The sequence below is a fragment of the Crocodylus porosus genome, unplaced genomic scaffold (assembly GCF_001723895.1).
Source record: "Crocodylus porosus isolate Cpor-Errol unplaced genomic scaffold, CroPor_comp1, whole genome shotgun sequence".
NCBI lineage: Eukaryota > Metazoa > Chordata > Crocodylia > Crocodylidae > Crocodylus > Crocodylus porosus.
In genome coordinates, this window is record NW_017728918.1 from 36347112 (window position 1) to 36365270 (window position 18159).

An 18159-nucleotide genomic window follows, 5' to 3' on the forward strand; every position below is an offset into this window, starting at 1 on the left:
TTTGACCCCAGTACTCTTTCCTGCCATGGCAGGGGGTCGGACTAGATGATCTGCTCAGGTCCCTTCCAACCCTAGAAACTATGAAACTATGAGAAACACATCGTAAGTATGTCATTTTACCATGGGCTGATTTTTGCATCACAAAATGTCTATCCTTGCCTTCTCAGATCTTACTTTCATGTCTGATGATGTTATATCTTAATTTAGATAGTAAACTTGGCAAACAAGGACCTGGTCTTATTATATGTTTTCAAAACAAAGTGCACTTCTGAACCATTTTATAAATAAAGTTGTTAAAAATTAAGAAAAGAAATTAAGGGTCTAATGTAAATATAATCTCTCACCATAATTTACCCAACTCTTTTTGTGACAGGGAAACTGATTTTTCTTTCATTTATACTGTCAGTGCTATTACTTGCCATTACTTCTGGGTTCAAGATAGCCTTGAGAAGATAGCAAAGTACCCTTTTATAATCTATTATTAGCTATCATTTACTGAATGCAAACGGCATGGTTCAACTCTGTATAGAATTTGTTCTCCATTTAAGTTTACCATTAAGCATAGACTACAATGGAGTTAGTTTACATCTGCAGTAGCTGGCCAATATTCTGTTCCCATGGCCCTTATTCATGAGGAATGTGTGGCACTGATGAAATTTCAAAGAAAGTCGATCAGGTTTCATTGGTAAGGAAAAATATGTAAAATGGTACATGTATGTACACAGGTAGACTTGTTCAGTATGTTCAACTCTCACTGGGATTTTCTTTTACGCGCTGTTTTTTTACACAAAATTTTATATATTTCTTTACTGGAGCTAAAAGAATGCACCAGACATGAGTGGATGAGTTAGCAGACACAACTGTATTTCTGTACTAGACCTTAGCACTTGACATTCTGCCACATGGTCCTGACAAAAGATACCTTATAATGGCAGTTTGGGCAGACACACATGTATGCTCAAACTGCCATTCGTGCCATATCTATTATGCAGAAATAAAAGCTATATAAGTTTAGAAAAATATTCTTTCCCCTTGTGGCTGTTCTATTTCCACACAATTATCAATTGTGACATCTGTTATAATTGGTGTACTCACCTCATATAGGTAGCCTTTAGCCCTAAAATTAAGATATGATACATTTCAGATCAACATCTGGGCCCACTTCAATCTTTCCTACATTAGGTGTCCCTCCCCTTGCTGACTTCAGTGAGCACCAAATCAGACTTCAAAAGTACTATATAAGTCAAGTAAATATAAGTGAATGAAACCTACACCTATAAAAATTAATAGGGAGACTTACATAATTTACCAAGGTTAGCTGTTAAAACCTCATAGGCACAGAAGGCAATATCTGAAAGAGCAGAATGGCCTGCAGAAATATATTAGCTAGTTTACATCTGACCTGACAGTGGATTAAGCCTTGAAAATGCTACAACTTGAATGTTACTGATATTGTAGTAGAGTTGAAATGTTGATAAATACAATTCATCTCTTGAGATTATACAATAGCTGCACTTCTAATGGAAACAAAATCAGATTGAATGCTTAAACCCATGGCTCCAGTTCATGCACTAAGATCACAGCAAAAAGATATACATGGGAGCAATTTACCCATACTATTCAAAAGAGACAAGTCATTGTAATTACTGTAATTATTCTGACCTCTATGCTGCATAAAACCCAGCTTGCATGTATTTGACTCATAGTCTGTAAATTTAGGAGCCCTGTAAATGAACATGCAAATCCCCATCTTCTGCAAATCCTGTAAGTACATAGAGAGTTGTATGAGCCCAGTGCACAAAAAGGATGGTTCCTGTTGCCATGAACACCTAAATACAATTTGAACACAACTTTGTAGCAAAAGTTGCAAAGTGTCCAGGGATCTTGGATGCATTCACATACTAAAAGAGCCTTTGTGTACCCTCCAGTGAACCTCTTCTGCTGTAGATGTATGTGTTATAAGGAAACCCTCTTCAATATGGGGAGCTTCTGTAAGGAATACCAAAGCAATGAGTCAAGCATCAGTGAAAGAAACACAAGAAGATGTCAGTGGCAGTGGTTTGAGCTGAGTGGTAGTTGTGCAGAGTGTCAGGCCTAGATAAATCATCCTCTCCGGTTTGCTTCAATAAGCTTACATATGCATATAAGCAAGTACAATCCAGGGTCTTATATTTTTATGAAGGAATTGTCTAGTTCTAAACTTGAACTGTTAAGTTTCCAAAGTAATGTGGCGGACATAGAGATGAAAATTCAGTAAGCCATCTGTGATTAGAACTGTTAATAGAAATGTTAGGCAACTGATGAAGTGAGCTTCAGCTCAGAAAAGCTTGTGCACTCGCTCGCTCTCGCTCTCTCTCTCCCTCTCTCTCTATATATATCACTACTGGAGTCTCAAAGTTCTTAACATCTAAAATAATTTGCTTTTCTGTGGCATTTTATTTTTGCTCACAATATTTCCATTTCTAATTTCTCAGTTCAAGAAATTAAAATGGTTTAAGTTTTCCTTAAGGATCTATTTATTTATAATTAGACCAAACATGGAATTTGTTTTGTATAATCAGACATTCATTTAGCTAAAAACTTTGTCCAGATGAATAAATGCCTCAGAGCCGATTCTAAGCTCAGTTATGTTTACAACTCTGGTTCTCTCAAATTACAATGCTAACATGAATCAGAATCGGAACCCTGCTACTGTTAACCTAGGGCTAACAGTTCTAACAGAAGTAAACTATCCTTCAATAATTAAATCTGTTATTAAAAAAGTCCTTATAGAAAATTAGAAAGGGGCTTATTTCTTTGGAATCTTTAAGAGGAGGCTAGATAATCACCTTGCTGGGGTCATTTGACCCCAGTACTCTTTCCTGCCATGTCAGGGGGTCGGACTCGATGATATGAACAGGTGTCTTCTGACCCTAGAAACTATGAAACTATGAATCCAGTTGAACACAAAGAGAAAAATGCATCATTTAAATTTGGTACCAGAACAGTTTCCTACAAAGAAAATATAACCACCTTATGAGGCAATTAGGAGAGAAAAAGTTCAACAAGATTGGTTCTTATTTTAAAGATGCATTAGGATTTTCGCCAAATAATCTTGCTGCTAGACATGCTGCTTTGATAAAGTGACTTTTTAATTAGAAACATCTCTTTATTGCACCTGACTTTTATGTGGAGAAAGATCACTCTTGAACTGCTTTTGTGGTCTCACCGTTCCAGGAGAAGCCGTATTTTTGACCACTCATTCAGTCTCTCTGTCGATACCTCTTTCAAATGAGAAAGTCTGCCTTTCCATATCTTTATCAAAATCCTAAGACATTTGAAAGTTCCATTTGGAAGCTCTCTCTTCAACCTATAGCACTCTTGTTGATCAGGTTGAACCTGACCTGGCCTTTTGTATCCACTCCCTTCCTGGAGGCAGGACCACTATGAATGTGCAGCACATTTTGTTCAGAATAAGTAATAACATCCATTTCCACAGGAGCACAGCAATCAGATTTGCAAAGTTAAAACTATTGGACTGAACACTTTCTCTTAGTAAATCTCAGGACTATATTCAAGAGTGGATTCAGTTTACTCTTTGTACAACACACCCCAATAATCAATTATACAGTGTTGCTTACATTGTTTATAGCAGTGGTTCCCAACCTGTGGTACACATACCACCAGTGATACATAGACAACCCATCAGTGGTACGCGTTAACAGACTTATAATTACTTTACATGACAAAAATTTGCTAGTGGTACTTAAGGTTGAACTGAAAAATCTGCTGGTGGTACTTAATTTTAAATTGGTGGTGTGCAATCTGTCAAGAGTTTCAGAACCATTGGTTTATAGGTTTCTCCCTTATTCTTCTTATGTGGCATCCATACTATAGTCAAATTCTAGCCTTAGCTACACTTATGAAACTGCAGCAACATTAATGACATTGCAAGGATGCAACCAAATGAGGCACTTGGTTCTGAAATTCTATAAGGTGAAAGTCTGCACAGGTGGACATACATCTTAAATTCATTGACTGTACTTTTGTTGCAAAACACTGACACCCACTGGCAGCAACAGTTAAATACTAGGTTGCTCCCATTTAGTTCTACATGATTATCTGGACACTGAAATGCCTTTTGGAAAGAAAATTATAGAAATAATCACATTGTGTACCCCTTTACCTGCTGTACCTTCATTACTCTTAGAGCTTTCAGAATCTGGGTCATTAACAGTGATTGGACTAACTGGGATGTAGCCCTCAGGAGGCAGGCTCACTGTGTATAGCTTTCTTGGAGGAAGGATCTCATTATCACCACCTGCAAGAAAAAAAACAAAATGTCTGTCTAGTAACTTTGATACTTGGTGAGTCATTCAATATTGAATAAATACAGTGGTAATAGTGGAGTTATGAAAACTTTAGACTTAGTAAAAAGAGAGAGAGAGTGTCAGACAAGAAGCATCTTCAAATTATTTAGTACACTGGGATGAACAAACTAGAGAATCTGAATTCTGTGCTTGTTAAAAACCAACCCGCCCTCCCCCCCGTCATTACTATGAAGTGTGCTACTTCCTCTTTTTGGACCATTCCTCCTCCAAGGCTTTAGAAGTATCTCTTATAATGAGTTGTTATATTTGAAAGACGCGGCTTTGCTTCCTTCTGTTCTGCATTAATGAGCACTTTTTCTATTACAAGTGTTTTTTAAAAAGAAAAATGGCAAGTAACAGGTTCTCAGTCTGATTTTTTTCCTGCGAGCGTCAATTACCAGTGAAGTGTTTAATCATTGTAAGAATTTAAATGACAAGAATGTGTTTGTGTTCTCAAGAATGTTAAATTCTATTGAACAATATTAACAATTTCTAATGTTTTAAAGCAGCAGTCTTGGATACTTTGCATTTGCTTCCTAGACACAAACAAATAAACAAAGGCCCTTCAAATATTAAACACAACTTACAAAGGTCATTGTTTTTAAATCCCTTAACTGACAAATGTCAAAAAGCAGCATTTAAGGGTGCTAATAGCTTTGCAAGAAAGAAAGATTTATGGCTCAGGAAATCCCATTTAGTTAATCACAATGACACTTACTGCTTCATTTTGATTTAATATAAATGGCTGCAATCTTGTACCTTGGAAAATGGTGATCATGTCCAAAATGTGCTTTTGGGAGCTTTGTGTCACCAAATTCTCTACAACAAAGCAATTGTTTGTTACATTGTAAGGCGAGGGACAGAAATTACACATAAACCTGGGTAAAGTGATGAGAAACTGGTTTAAACCTGTAACAGAACAGACATTCAGTGCACACAAACCAGTTTCAAATGGCTGAAACTGGTTTGAGATCAACCTGGTTGAATCAGACTTAACTGATTTGGGTCAAACCGGTTTATGAAATGTCTGTCCCAGACCCCTTCCTGGTTAAGTGAAACCAGAGTCCCCCAACATCCCGTCATGCTTTCTGGGCTGAGTGAGGCTCTCTGCTCGAAAGTGATGGGCTGGCTTCTCCCTCATGCTCCCTCGCTGAAGCTCCAGCAGACACTTGCAGGCACAGCAGGGATCCCCCCTCCCTCCCTCTCACAGCAGGAACAGTAGCCATTATGTGGTATGCTAGCTAATGCTGAGAGGTGTCTGTGTTAGGCAGACACGACAAAGGCAGACAGAACAGTTTCAGCTTTGGGCTTTTTGGAGCTAATCAACAGGTAGCTGGTAATGTCTGTCCTTGGAATGTTCCCTCCTCCTCTTTAAGAAGAGCTTGAACTAAGGAGAAAGGGGTTTGTTTTCTAACGGGGTGGAAAATGCTGATAACAGAGCTGATAAATGCTCTGTTATGGGGGGGAGGAGGGGAGAACCCCTCCCTAATCAGATTGTCCTGTCCAGGCCTGGCCATGCCCCACTCAGCTCAGCACTGTGGAAGAGATGGGAGGGCTAGCTACCCCCCGGCTTCTAGCCTAAGCCACCGCAGCCAAATGCCTGCATTTTTTCAGTCCAGAGGGGATGTCTGAGTGGTTACACACTGATTCAGCCTAGGCAGGTTAGACTAACCTGCAAAGATTGAAGCACCTCCTTCTCAGGCTTTTTGAATGTCTGTCCCTAGCCTAGATGACGAAGTCAAAGGGAACTTTAAATAAATAAACTACCATACAATTACTGATTTGTGTTTAAAATTCTAGTTTCAAAATACAATCTACAGTACATATTCTTACCCAGGTATATACATTATAATATGAAAAAGGCTTCCATTTTTTCTCCTAAAATTGTATAGGAATATCACCCTCACTCTTCATGTAGTTCCTTCCATCTGCATTATGCAACTGCAAAGCTGGAAGAGACAACTGAGGCAGGACCTGTTAACTAAACTGTCCCAATTTATTTACTGAAAACCATCTATCCTAGACAGGCTGGGAAAATATATTTTCACAACAACATCACAATGCACATGTACAAGGGTGTAGAGCAGTGATTCCCTAAGGGTGTGCTAGGACACACTAGTGTGTTGTGAGAGCAACACTATGCCACGAGATCGCCCTGTGTGAGGATGTAAATGCTCTCCTCCCCTGTCCAGTACCGTGCCTGCTCCAGCTGTTCCAGTACTGCCTGCAGCTACTCTTTTGGGAATTGTTGCCGCTGCTGTTGCTGCTGCTTTCCCCTACCCTTCCCTGCCCTCAGGCAGCCCTGGTGATACCTCCCACCCAACGCTCACAGCATCATGGTCTGTTGCAAGTGGGAGGACATATAGGCAAAGGTGTGATTTGCAGCCTGCCGCATCCCCTCTACTCTACCCATGTTCCACCATGTATGGTATTTATCAAAGAAGGCCTGCAAGAGCAGCCTCAGCAGTGAGTACACACTATGGATTGGGAGGGGGCAGAGAGTGGAAAGAACAGGGCACAGCTGGGTGAGGTCCTGCTCCTGCCACCCTTAAGTGGCACCAGCTAGATCAGTGATCCTCAATTTTTTTAGCCCCTAGCCTGCTTTCCATATCTTCTTTGACTTTACATCTCTCAGGCTGCTTGTAGATGTACAAACAAACAAGCAAACAAACAAACAAACAAACAGTGCTTTACCAAAAGAAGCAGCATATTTTTTCAACCTGGTTCTGCAGTGTCTGCATAGATTGGGTGCTTCAGCAGGGCTTTTTGGCATTTGTATCTAAAGCCAATTCACTCAACTATTAGATAAATGCACAAAAAAGCCTCACTAAAGCACCTGGTCTATACAGACATTGGGAGAGTTGGGTTCAGTTAAGCACAATGCCTCTTCTGGGCCTATGCTGGGCTTGGCACAGGGGTGCGCAGAGATTAAAGTAAAGCATTTTTTATTTAAAATGTCTGAAAGTATTGTGAAATTCTGAAGTTATGGGGGAGGGGGCTTGAGGCTGAAGAGGCTGAGAACCACTGCTACAGAAACTAATCCTTTGCTTAAAGAAAGATATATTTGGTATCTTTTTTAACAGAACATTTCAGCACTTGTATGGTTTCCTCTGGCAGGAATGGAATATGTTACACCCTTTTTGGGTGTAAGAGTGAAGTGTGCCATCAATTTTACTCCAGAAAAAATGCGTGTCCCTGGTATCACCGGGAAATAGTGGTGTGGAGATTATGTGAAGCCATTTACAATTTCATTATAGAGGACAGAAAGGCATTTAGATAAGTAATATAAAAAAATGCAAGAGTTAGGAAATATCAGATTTTATTCTCATTGTATGCTTATTATAGACTTTAATTACATGATCACATACTATCATGAGCTGGCTATACCATGACAATGTATTATGGTTGTGTAATAAAGGAGACTGTTACATGTTTTGAAGGTGTGTGTAGTGAATAAGGCAGATAGCCGTAGGAAAGAGAAGCATCTCATGGTTAAGACAGCTGATCTCTGCCTCAGCCCATACCAAAGAGTTTGTAAGACTTTGGATAAGTCATGTAAGTCAAAGCTTTTTACAGGTGCTGACTATTCCATGTTCATCATTTCTAATTTGATACAATGATACCCGATTTGCAAAAATAGTGGATATTCACACTTTCATTACAGGTCAATGAAAACTTTCATTTGAATGTATAAGATGATATCTAATGCCAAATGTTCAGGCTGTAGCATTCTTCAACCAGGTACTTACGATTAAGTGAACAATTTTAACTTTAATTTCTCAGCCCTTCAGTTCCCCCTTTGGAAAAGAGAGATAATAATGCTATCTCGTCTCACAGAGGATTTATGAAGTTAAATTAACATGTTTGTGGAACACTAAGATACTACTGGAAAGAAGTGCACTAGAAAAGCACTAGTTCTTATTCAAAGAATAAATTTGATTATTATGCAGTAAATCAAGCTTACAGCCACACATCAAACAAAGAGGAAAAAAGTATTCTTTTGTTGCTTGTTAAGTGCATATTGCCCATTCTGTTCATTGGATAAGGCTGGGATCTTATGGAAGAAACACAACAAGCTTATGGAATTAAAGTCTCTATCATAATGTAGATAAACAAGAGGGTTGAATTAATGTTCAGCTGCAAACTACAATTCTCATATTTCTTAACTTTGTGACTTTAAAAACAATCTTTAAATGCAATTTGTAATTCTCTCACATAATACACATTCAGTTCCATCATGTAACACACATGGGGCATTGACAACTGATAGAGTTAAAACAATATACACCTCTGCCATTTGAACTCAGAAAATAGTTGGTACCAATTGTAAGCTGTCAACCTCTCATGTGGTCCAGCACTAGAAAGAGATTATACACATATGTACATTGTCACTGGGTTTCACTGATATTTCCTGATTGCAGGGGAATGACTGTGCTCAGGAATCTTTAGTTCTATTTTGGGCTCTGGAGGGGACCATGCTGTAATGGGCACGCACTTTTTGGACAGTTCCCCAAACTTGACCCATGCTATGGTGCATAAGCGGCGACTTATTTTTCCCAGGGGGCAGTAAGATAATGGAGATGTGGAAAATTTTACACATTTAAAGTGACACCCCTCTTCCCAAGGCGGTCAGGGCCCTCAGGCCCCCACGTACTCAGCACCTCTGCTTTAGTGTTCCTTCCAACTTCTCCCTATAATTCTCCATCACATTATCCCACTTCCTCTTCTCCTCAGGCTTCTCCTTCCAGTCCTTGATCCTTTGACCAGTCCAAGGTTTTGCTTCCATGCTCACTATCTCTTACTGTCTCTGTCTTTCCACCTTACCAAAAAACTGTCCTCCTCTCACTCCAACCACTTGCGCATCTAGTCTTGACTCCTTGGTTCTGGCTCCTCATCTAATGCCAACACTATGCATTTTCTCTAATAACTAAGGCATAAGCAATCCCAAGGGCCTAACACTGAGGTGGACCTTTGCCATTAGGTATATTTAGAATATTCCTAACAGACTAAGCCAGTGATTCCCAAAGGGTGTACTGCAGCACACTAGTGTTCAGGTACCACCCCATGTGAAGATGTAATTGTTTTTTTCCCCGGCTGGCACCCTGTGCCTGCCCCAGCTATTCCAGCAGTGCCTGTGGCTACTCCTCTAGGGACTGCTGCCACTGCTGCCTTCCCTGGCTTTCTCTTTCCCATGCTCACAGTAATGTACTCTGTTGTGAGACCACAGATGCACAGGCAGAGCCATGCTTTGTAGACCTGCTTATCTGCTCTACTCCTGCCATGATCCCAGGGCCAGCAGGAGGGACTGAAGGGGTGGTTGCTGGCAAGGGACCCTCTAGGAGCAGAAGCAGCCTCAGCAGCAGGGGCTGCCTTTTCTCCCTGAGGTACAGACCAAGGGTCAGCAGGGTGCAGATAGTGAAAAGAGCAGGGTACAGCTGGGTGAGGTCCTTGCTGTCCCCCTTAAATGACACCAGCTAAATCAGTGATCCTCCACTTTTTTAGCCTCCAGCCCCCTCCAAATCTTTTCTGAATTTAGATTATCTCAGTGATTTTCAACTGGGGTGCCTTGAAATTCATAGAAGTTAAAAAAAAAAGCCTACTCTGTAGCCAGCAGTACAGCTCAGCACTGTTATAATTTCCTCTGGCAGAGGAAATGCATAGGTTATATGTTTCTGAACACACACGCACGCACACCTTTTTGAGAGGCATGACACCAATTTGAATCCATAAAACGAAGTGTGACCTAAGTATAAAAAATTTGAGAAACACTGGACTAGGCCCTTCAGGAGACTTAGCTGCAGAGATGACTAGCTTGTGAATTCCACCCTTAAATGAGATCGAGATACTAACACGCACATTTCATTCAAAATGTCAGATGTATCAAGTACATGTACTAATTATATTCACACAGTTGTGTACTAGAATCTCATATATACGACACTTTGCTGAAAAATCCACTAGAGAACAGGCCTATAAAATCTGATCAAAGGACCAACCATTGTGCCTAAATCCCTTTTTTGAATTCAGACCCATACTAGTCATAGTTCTCTCCTGTCTCAGTTAGGCTCCAGGAGCAGCCCAGTTAGGCTCCTGGAGTGGCGCGAGATACACAGGTGCAAGCCTGTCATACCTCCACACCCTAAAGCCCCCCAACGACCCCCAGCAGCTGCAGAGCACACTGCCGACCCCCAGCACAGCCAGAGGTAAGCGAGGCCTGTGGTGGGATGGGACTAGTGTAGCTCAGCTGTGGAGAGGCAGCTGAGAGGAGCTGATGAGTCCCTGGCTCCTACTTGGCCCATCCCCCCAGGGAGCCACAGGACTGGAGCCTCACAAACAGGACGTGCAAACAGGTACGCTTCTGGGCCTGCCGTGGGAGTTAGTGTGGGAGGGCCTGAGGCCCTGCCAGTGAGCCCTAGGGAAGCTAGTCCCACCAGTAGCCAGACTCCTAGTGGCACACTGTGGATGGGCACATGCCGCACTCTGAGGGTCCCCTTAGAGTCTGAGGCCTCCCCCTCTGGCAACTCAGAGACCTCCACCCAGATGGAACCCATGGTTCCGGGCTCTATGCAGACGGAGCCCCTGGCTCTTGGCTGTGGGGGCTGCCTGACACGTTTCCAGGCACATGGGACCAGAAGTATGGCCACCTCCCCTTATGGGGTTTGCTCCACTCTGGAGTCTCTGGGGTGCCAGACAGAGGAGCTACAGGCTGCAGTCCAGAGACTGAGTGCCATCAGGGATGGTGAGACTCCTGCTGCCAGGCCCTTCACCCTCTGGAGGCGGAGGATAGACCAAGGTCACCTTCCAGGAATCTCCCATACTGTCCAGCCAGGGGGTTGGACCAAGGTGGTGAACAGCCTCAAGGCCCGCTGCACCAAGGTCCCTGCCCCTCTAGAGTTTTGCAATACATATGAACCTCTTGCAGCCCCAGTAGAGCCTGCACAGCTGCCACCTCCTGCTGGCAATGCAGGTTCACCTACAGCTACCGTCCCTGCTCTCCCTAAGGCCACTTGTAGTGTGGTTGTTGTGGGAGATTCCCTTCTGACTGAGAGGATTGAGGGCGCAATCTGCTGCCCCGACTCCTTAGCTCGGGAGGTCTACTGCTTCCCAGGAGCCCATATCTGGGACATGGCCAAGAGGATCCCTAAACTTATCTGGCCCACCGACAACTACCCTATGTTCCTTATCCATGTGGGCACGAATGACATGGCTCAGAGCAATCCCAGCCAGGTCATGAGGTGCAACAGGGCTTTGGGAGTGGGGCTTAAGGGGTTGGGGGCACAGGTGGTATTTTCCTCAATCCTCCTGGTTTTGGGCTATGGGTTGAGGAGGGAGAGGAGGATCCAGGTAGTCAACCAAAGACTGTGGTGCTGGTGTCATTGTGAAGACTTCAGCTTCCACAATCACAGTGCACTCTTTGGTGACAGAAGCAGTGGTCTGCTGGGGAGAGACAGCCTCCACCTCACTGCACTGGGGAGGAGGCTCTTCTCAGCCAGACTGGCTGACCTACTTGACTGGGCTGTAAACTAAGCCCACCAGGGGTTGGGGGGATTATCGCCACTGCAAGCCCACTGAGCAACCCTTGCAAATCCAGCAGGCTAAGGCACTTAAGGGAACCCACCCCTACTCTAGCCCTGGAATGATCTGTAGCGAAGGCAAGGGCCCTCAATGGGACACTTACATTGTGCACCAATGCCAGGAGCTTGGGGAACAAACAGGAGGAACTGGTTCTCCTGCTAAACAAGAATGACTATGGATAATAAAGATAATGGAGACCTGGTGGGACTCCACCTATGACTGGGCCACAGGTATAGATGGCTATACCCTGTTCAGGAGAGATCGTGCAGATAAAATGGGTAGGGTTGTAGCTCTCTATGTCAACGACAACTACATGTCCCTGCAAATTGACATTGGCACCCAGGGAAGACAACTGGAGTCCCTCTGGGTTAAAATATGTGAGGAACGTGGCACAGGGAATATCATGGTAGGAATCTACTAGAGACCTTCTAACCAAAAACAAGAGCTAGAACAGGAATTCACTGGGGAACTGGCTGCATGCTCTCAGTGCATGGTTGTCATGGGAGACTTCAACTACCCAAACTTCTCATGGGAAGAACACTTGGCCAAATCTGATCGGTCACACAGTTTCCTCACGTGCCTGGACGAGCTCTACCTGACTCAAGAAGTCTATGGACCGACAAGAGGTAAAGCGCTGCTGGACCTGGTACTGGCCAAAAGGGATGATCTATTCAGTGACTTAAGAATTGCTGGAAAGCTGGGTGATAGTGCCCACGAGCTGATCACTTTACTATCCATACCAAAGTAGGCTAGTCAGTCAGCAATGCAGAAGTCCTCGACTTTAGGAAAGCTGACTCTGACAAGCTCAGGAGGCTTGCTGCTGAGGCCGTAAGGGACCATGACTTGACAGGATGAGGAGTCCAAGAAGAGTGGTTGCTCCTCAAGGGAGTGATCCTGACAGCACAAGGAATGGCTATCTCATCTAGGAGGAAGGGTAGCAAAAGGGCACAGCAAACCCCTTGGCTCAGCAGGGAACTTGAGGACCTTCTACATCTAAAAAGAGAGACTTATAAAAGATGGAAGGCTGGAATCACCATCAAGGAGGAGTACTCAGCATTGGTCTGTACCTACAGGGAGCAGATCAGGAAAGCTGAGGCTGCAACTAAGTTCCATCTGGCTTCACATATCAAGGATAATAAAACGTCTTTTTTTACATATGTAGGGAGTCAGGAAAAAAGCAAGGGTAACATTGGAACAAAGGATGTGGCCAATCTGGAGAGGGTTCAGAGGAGGCATACCTGCTTGGTGAGAGGGCAGCAAGACAGGCCCTACGAGGAGAGACTGAGGGACCTGAACATGTTCAGCTTCAGCAAGAGAAGGCTGAGGTGGGACCTGGTGGCTGCCTACAAACTCATCAGGGGAGATCAACAGCAAATAGGTAGAGCCCTTTTCTCCCCAGCACCACCTGGGGTGATGAGGAACAATGGTAATAAGCTGATGGAGAATAGGTTTAGGTTACAGATCAGAAGGCAATATTTTACAGTTAAGGTGGCCAATATCTAGAACCAACTTTCCAGGGAAGTGGTCCTCACCCCTACCTTGGGCAAATTCAAGAGGAAGTTGAATGATCAGCTGTCTGGGGTCTTGTTAACCCAACATTTATTCCTGCCTATGGCATCTGTTCAGGTCCCTCCTAACCCTAGCTACTATGAAACTATGAAACCCTGCTGAACCAAATGGGATAACTGATAACTGACACTCAGGAAAAAGCTAACCTGCTTAATGGGTACTTCACATCGGTCTTTCATCAGCCCAAAGGGACAGCCCTGCATACCATGATGCGGAATGGCCAGGGTGAGGGCGTATTTATACCCGGCATCAGTATAGATGTAGTAAAGGAACACCTTGAGAGGCTGTACACCTTCAAGTCAGCTGGTCCTGACAGATTAGACCCTATAGTACTCAAGGAGCTGGCAGGTGTCATAGCCCAGCCATTGGCAAAAATATTCAAAAACTCGTAGTGCACAGGTCTAGTACCTGAAGACTGGAAGAAGGTCAATGTGGTACCCATCTTCAAGAAAGGGTGGAAAGTAGATCCGGGAATTACAGGCCAATTATCAAAGAGACCCTTCTTGATAAACTGGCTGATGGCATCATCCTGAGGGACAGCCAGCATGGGCTTGTCATGGGTAGGTCTTGCCTGACCAATCTCATCTCCTTCTATGACCAGGTGACATATCACCTGGACAAGGGAGAAGAGAGTGATATCATATATCTGGACTTCAAAAAAGCCTTTGATCTGGTGTCTCATGGAAAATTTGGCCAACTGTGGCCTCGGCTACACCACAGTCCAATGGCTGGGAAATTGGCTTCGAGGTTAGACCCAGAGAGTAGTAGTCGATGGTAGTGAATCATTATGGCACTCTGTGACCAGTGGTGTCCCCCAAAGCTCTGTCCTTGGACTGGTTCTCTTTAACATCTTTATCAACAATGCGGACATTGGTGTAAGAAGCGTACTGGCCAAGTTTGCTCATGACACTAAACTTTGGGGCACAGTGTTCACACCTGAGGACAGGCTAGTGATCCAGGCTGACTTGGATAAACTTAGTAAGTGGGCAGGTACAAACCTGATGGTGTTCAATACCGATAAATGCAAGGTTCTCCACCTCAGGGAAAAAAAATTCACAGCATGCTTATAGGCTTGGCAGTGCTATGCTCACTAGCACCACAGCTGAAACAGACATGGGGGTCATGATTGACCACAAGATGAACATGAGCCAGCAATGCGATGTCGCAGCTGGTAAACCAAACAAAACTCTGGCTTGCATCCACAGATGCTTCTCAAGTAAATCTCAGGATGTCATCCACCAGCTGTACTCGGCCTTGATGAGGCCGTAGCTGTAGTACTGCATCCAATTCTGGGCTCCACAATTTAAGAAGGATGTCGAGAAGCTTGAGAAAGTCCAGAGGAAAGCCACATATATGATCAGAGGGCAAGAGAATAGGCCTTATGAAGAGCCATGGGACTCTTCAGCTTGAAAAAGCACAGGCTCAGGGGGGACCTGGTGTCTGCTTATAAGTACATAAGGGGTGTGCATCAGGATCTGAGGGAATGTCTGTTCACCAGAGTGTCCCAAGGGAAAACAAGGACATAAACTCCTCCAAGACTGTATAGACTCCCTCCAGAAGGCTGGACATAAGAAAAAATGTCTTTACTGTCTGAGCCCCCAAGACCTGGAATAGACTCCCTCCAGAAGTGGTGCAGGCACCTACTCTATACTCGTTCAAGATATGTTTGGATGCTTATCTTACTGGGATCCTTTGATACTAACTGACTTCCTTACCCTGAAGCAGGGGGCTGGACTTGATGATCTTCCATCCCTAACATCTATGAAACCTATGAAGTCTCCTACCCTCCACACAGAGTCCTAAAGTAGGTCCTAAAAAAAGTGTCCTCAACTAGCCAGTCTCCTTCACTTCTCCTCATATTTTCCTTTGAAAGACAAGACATATGACCATATGCAGAAACAGGATACTGCTCGCTACTCATCTGTGCTATGGCAATTCCAAGAGTGACTCCCCAGTGTTCTCACTCAGAAGTTTAGCTTGAGAATCTACCAAAGTCCACTTCGTAAGGAAGACCATACACTTAAAAGGTTTTTTTGGCTATTGATAAAAGCCTCTGTGAAGTCATAATGTTTGTAGGACTGGAGAGTTCTCCTTACATGATAAGAACAGTTAAGCTACACTCCACATTCCCTCATGAACCAAGCAAGACTACACAATAAAATATTGTCTCTCCTCTTTCCTTATGACTTCAGGTCAATAGGAATCATAGAGATATCTTTGTCCTCTTTGTACTTAAATGTACTGTCCATTTTCTAGCAGTCAGATCACTTTTGAATTCTCATCTGATTGTGATTCCTGTGAAAAAACTAGAAAAGGTATCTTTTCAATTAGATCAAATGATTTAATTCAACATTAATGTAGCAAGCCTAGCCCTTAAGTGTTGCCTTAACACCTCCTGAGGCAATGTTAAACCTGTCTCACACCACCATCTTAAGAGTACTCCCTTGCTATTTCACCTGCCACTCCTTGATGTATTACATTAATTGGGAGGCTGCCTTGGAGTGATCCTTGTTTCAACTAATTGGCATAGCCAGATTCAGTCCTACTCATCTCTCTCTGTACCTTAGTCCACTACCAAACTGTTCTAGGCCCTGCTGGAACTTACCCTATCTTACAGGCATCACTTGGGGCCCTAATGTACCTTATGGCACTAAATCACTTCAGGAGCATTAATCATGGTCTCTAGTTGCCCCCATAGTCATGACTATGTCTTGCATACACTCTTCTAATTTCAGATGCTGGGTCCCCTGGCCCTATTATATCAATCACACCCAGTCCACCCCTTGGTTGCTGCCTGTTTCTGTGCCCCAACCCTCTGGGTCTCTCACCCTGACAGAGCTAATTTTCTGTTTTGGCCCTCTGAGTCCCTTACCCCACAGGGTTAATTGCAGTGAATGTCACCCAGGCATGTGCCTCTTGAGTCAGGGGGGAGTATGTGCCCCTCCTGACACCAGTCAGCAGCTGGGGGCGGGAGGACTGCGGACAATCTCACTCACTGTAAAAGCAGCCACGTCATTTCCAGAAGTCCCGTGGCCACTTCTGGAAGTGGCACGGTTGCTTTTGCTGGCGGCCCTGTTCCCCAATCGGCGCTCGTGGGGTGGCACTGGCGCTCCCGCCTGCCCCCTGGCTAAACAAGGAGTGCAGTCTGACAGAGGATGCACCGGCACTCTCAGGGGGTGCACATGCACCCCCTACTCATCAGCCGTGCTCCCAGGCACCTGCTATGGCCTCTGATTCACTCCTACAGCCACAACCCAAACCTCTGGTTAGAGCAAAAACAGGAAACATTGCTTTAAATTAAAACCCCACACCCCATGCTGCATTACCATCCCACAGCCATTCATACTCCCCATTTAGATGTCTCCTTCCAGCTCTCAAGGGTAACTTGGATGGCTGTGGATCTGTTTCCTATAGCCTCTCCCTGACCCTTCCCCACCGTAGGGAATTCCTCTCCATGAAGATTTCAGGAACAGACTCCTGCTCCACCTCAGGAGCTGGACTAAGTCCCACCTCTTCTGGTCACCTGATCTCATAATTCTCTAAACCAGGCACAGGAATTTCTTCTTACTTACTAATCAGACTGTCCCCTTCTGCTGCAGACAGGCCAGATACTCTGAGGTCCTAAGGCTTCTGGTTTTGTGCTTGGCTCTGCTGCTGGCTGATCCAGAGCCTTGCTCCTATGAGCCCCAAAAGACCACCTTCTACAAGGACCCCACTTTACTCTCCTGCTCCCACTGCCTTGGGAGAAATAGGGTTGGAATTCCCTGTTAAGCTCTTACTGACTGTAAGATGTAAATAGTTGTATTTTTTAATCTTTTAAAAGAAAAATGTCTAACATCTGCATTTAATGAGTATTTTTTAATTACTAAAGTAGCATTAGCAGAAAGCTAATTAATAGACCAATTAAGTTGAATGCAAACGGTTCATGATTTCTGGCTTTGCACTAATACTGCTTTAATTAATGAAGGAAAAAAATATAAAAAATACATTAAAACAAAAGTTACCTAATATAACCCACTGCTCAAGGCAGGATCATCCCTGTCTAAACACTCCTAGAATAAAATCCACATTTAATTTTTTTTAAAAGGAAGATTCCACAATGCCTCTTGATAGGCTGTTCTAATGATTAAGCAACCATACAGTTTAAAAGTTCTAATATCCAACCTAAGTTTTTGTTGTTGCAATTTAAACCCATTATTTCACATCCTGGCCCCTGGGAGCACAGAGAACAATTGATCACTATCCTCTTGTATAACAACTATTTTTGTATTTGAAGACTTTATCAAAATACCCTCTCAGTCTTCTCTTCTTTGAACTAACATCTTTCAACCTTTGCTTGCATGTCACATTTTTGACACCTTTAATCATTTTGGTCTCTTTTCTCATTAATTTGTCCATGTCTTTCCTGAAGTGCAATGCTCAAAGCTGATCACAAGCCTCCAGGTGAGGCCTCACCAGCAGAAAGTTTTTTTGTGACTAACACTTTCTCTTTAAGGAAGAGCCAACTCTTCTGGACACCCTTGTCCCATACACTTGCCTCCCATGAAATCCTGTCTACTAGTTTTCTTTGTTTATTAAAGTCTGCTTTTCAGAAGTCTTAAGTATATTCAGCTTTGTTCACATCCGGTGCTTGAAACACTTCTGGCATTTGTTGTTCAGTGTACTA

At 43.5% G+C, this 18159-nt stretch overlaps 1 protein-coding gene across 2 annotated transcripts in view; it reads right to left on the reverse strand.

The window, feature by feature from the left end:
* Positions 1–18159, reverse strand: part of ERICH1 (glutamate rich 1) — a 137350-nt gene that overhangs the window by 68166 nt on the left and 51025 nt on the right. Inside the window, exon 3 of one of the 2 annotated variants that reach the window (XM_019537479.1) lies at positions 4166–4300. The exons of the other annotated variant lie outside the window; for it this stretch is intronic. Within the exon in view, the coding sequence (XP_019393024.1) occupies positions 4166–4300 (135 nt within the window). The remainder of the gene's footprint in view (positions 1–4165; positions 4301–18159) is intronic. 2 annotated transcript variants of the gene reach the window in all.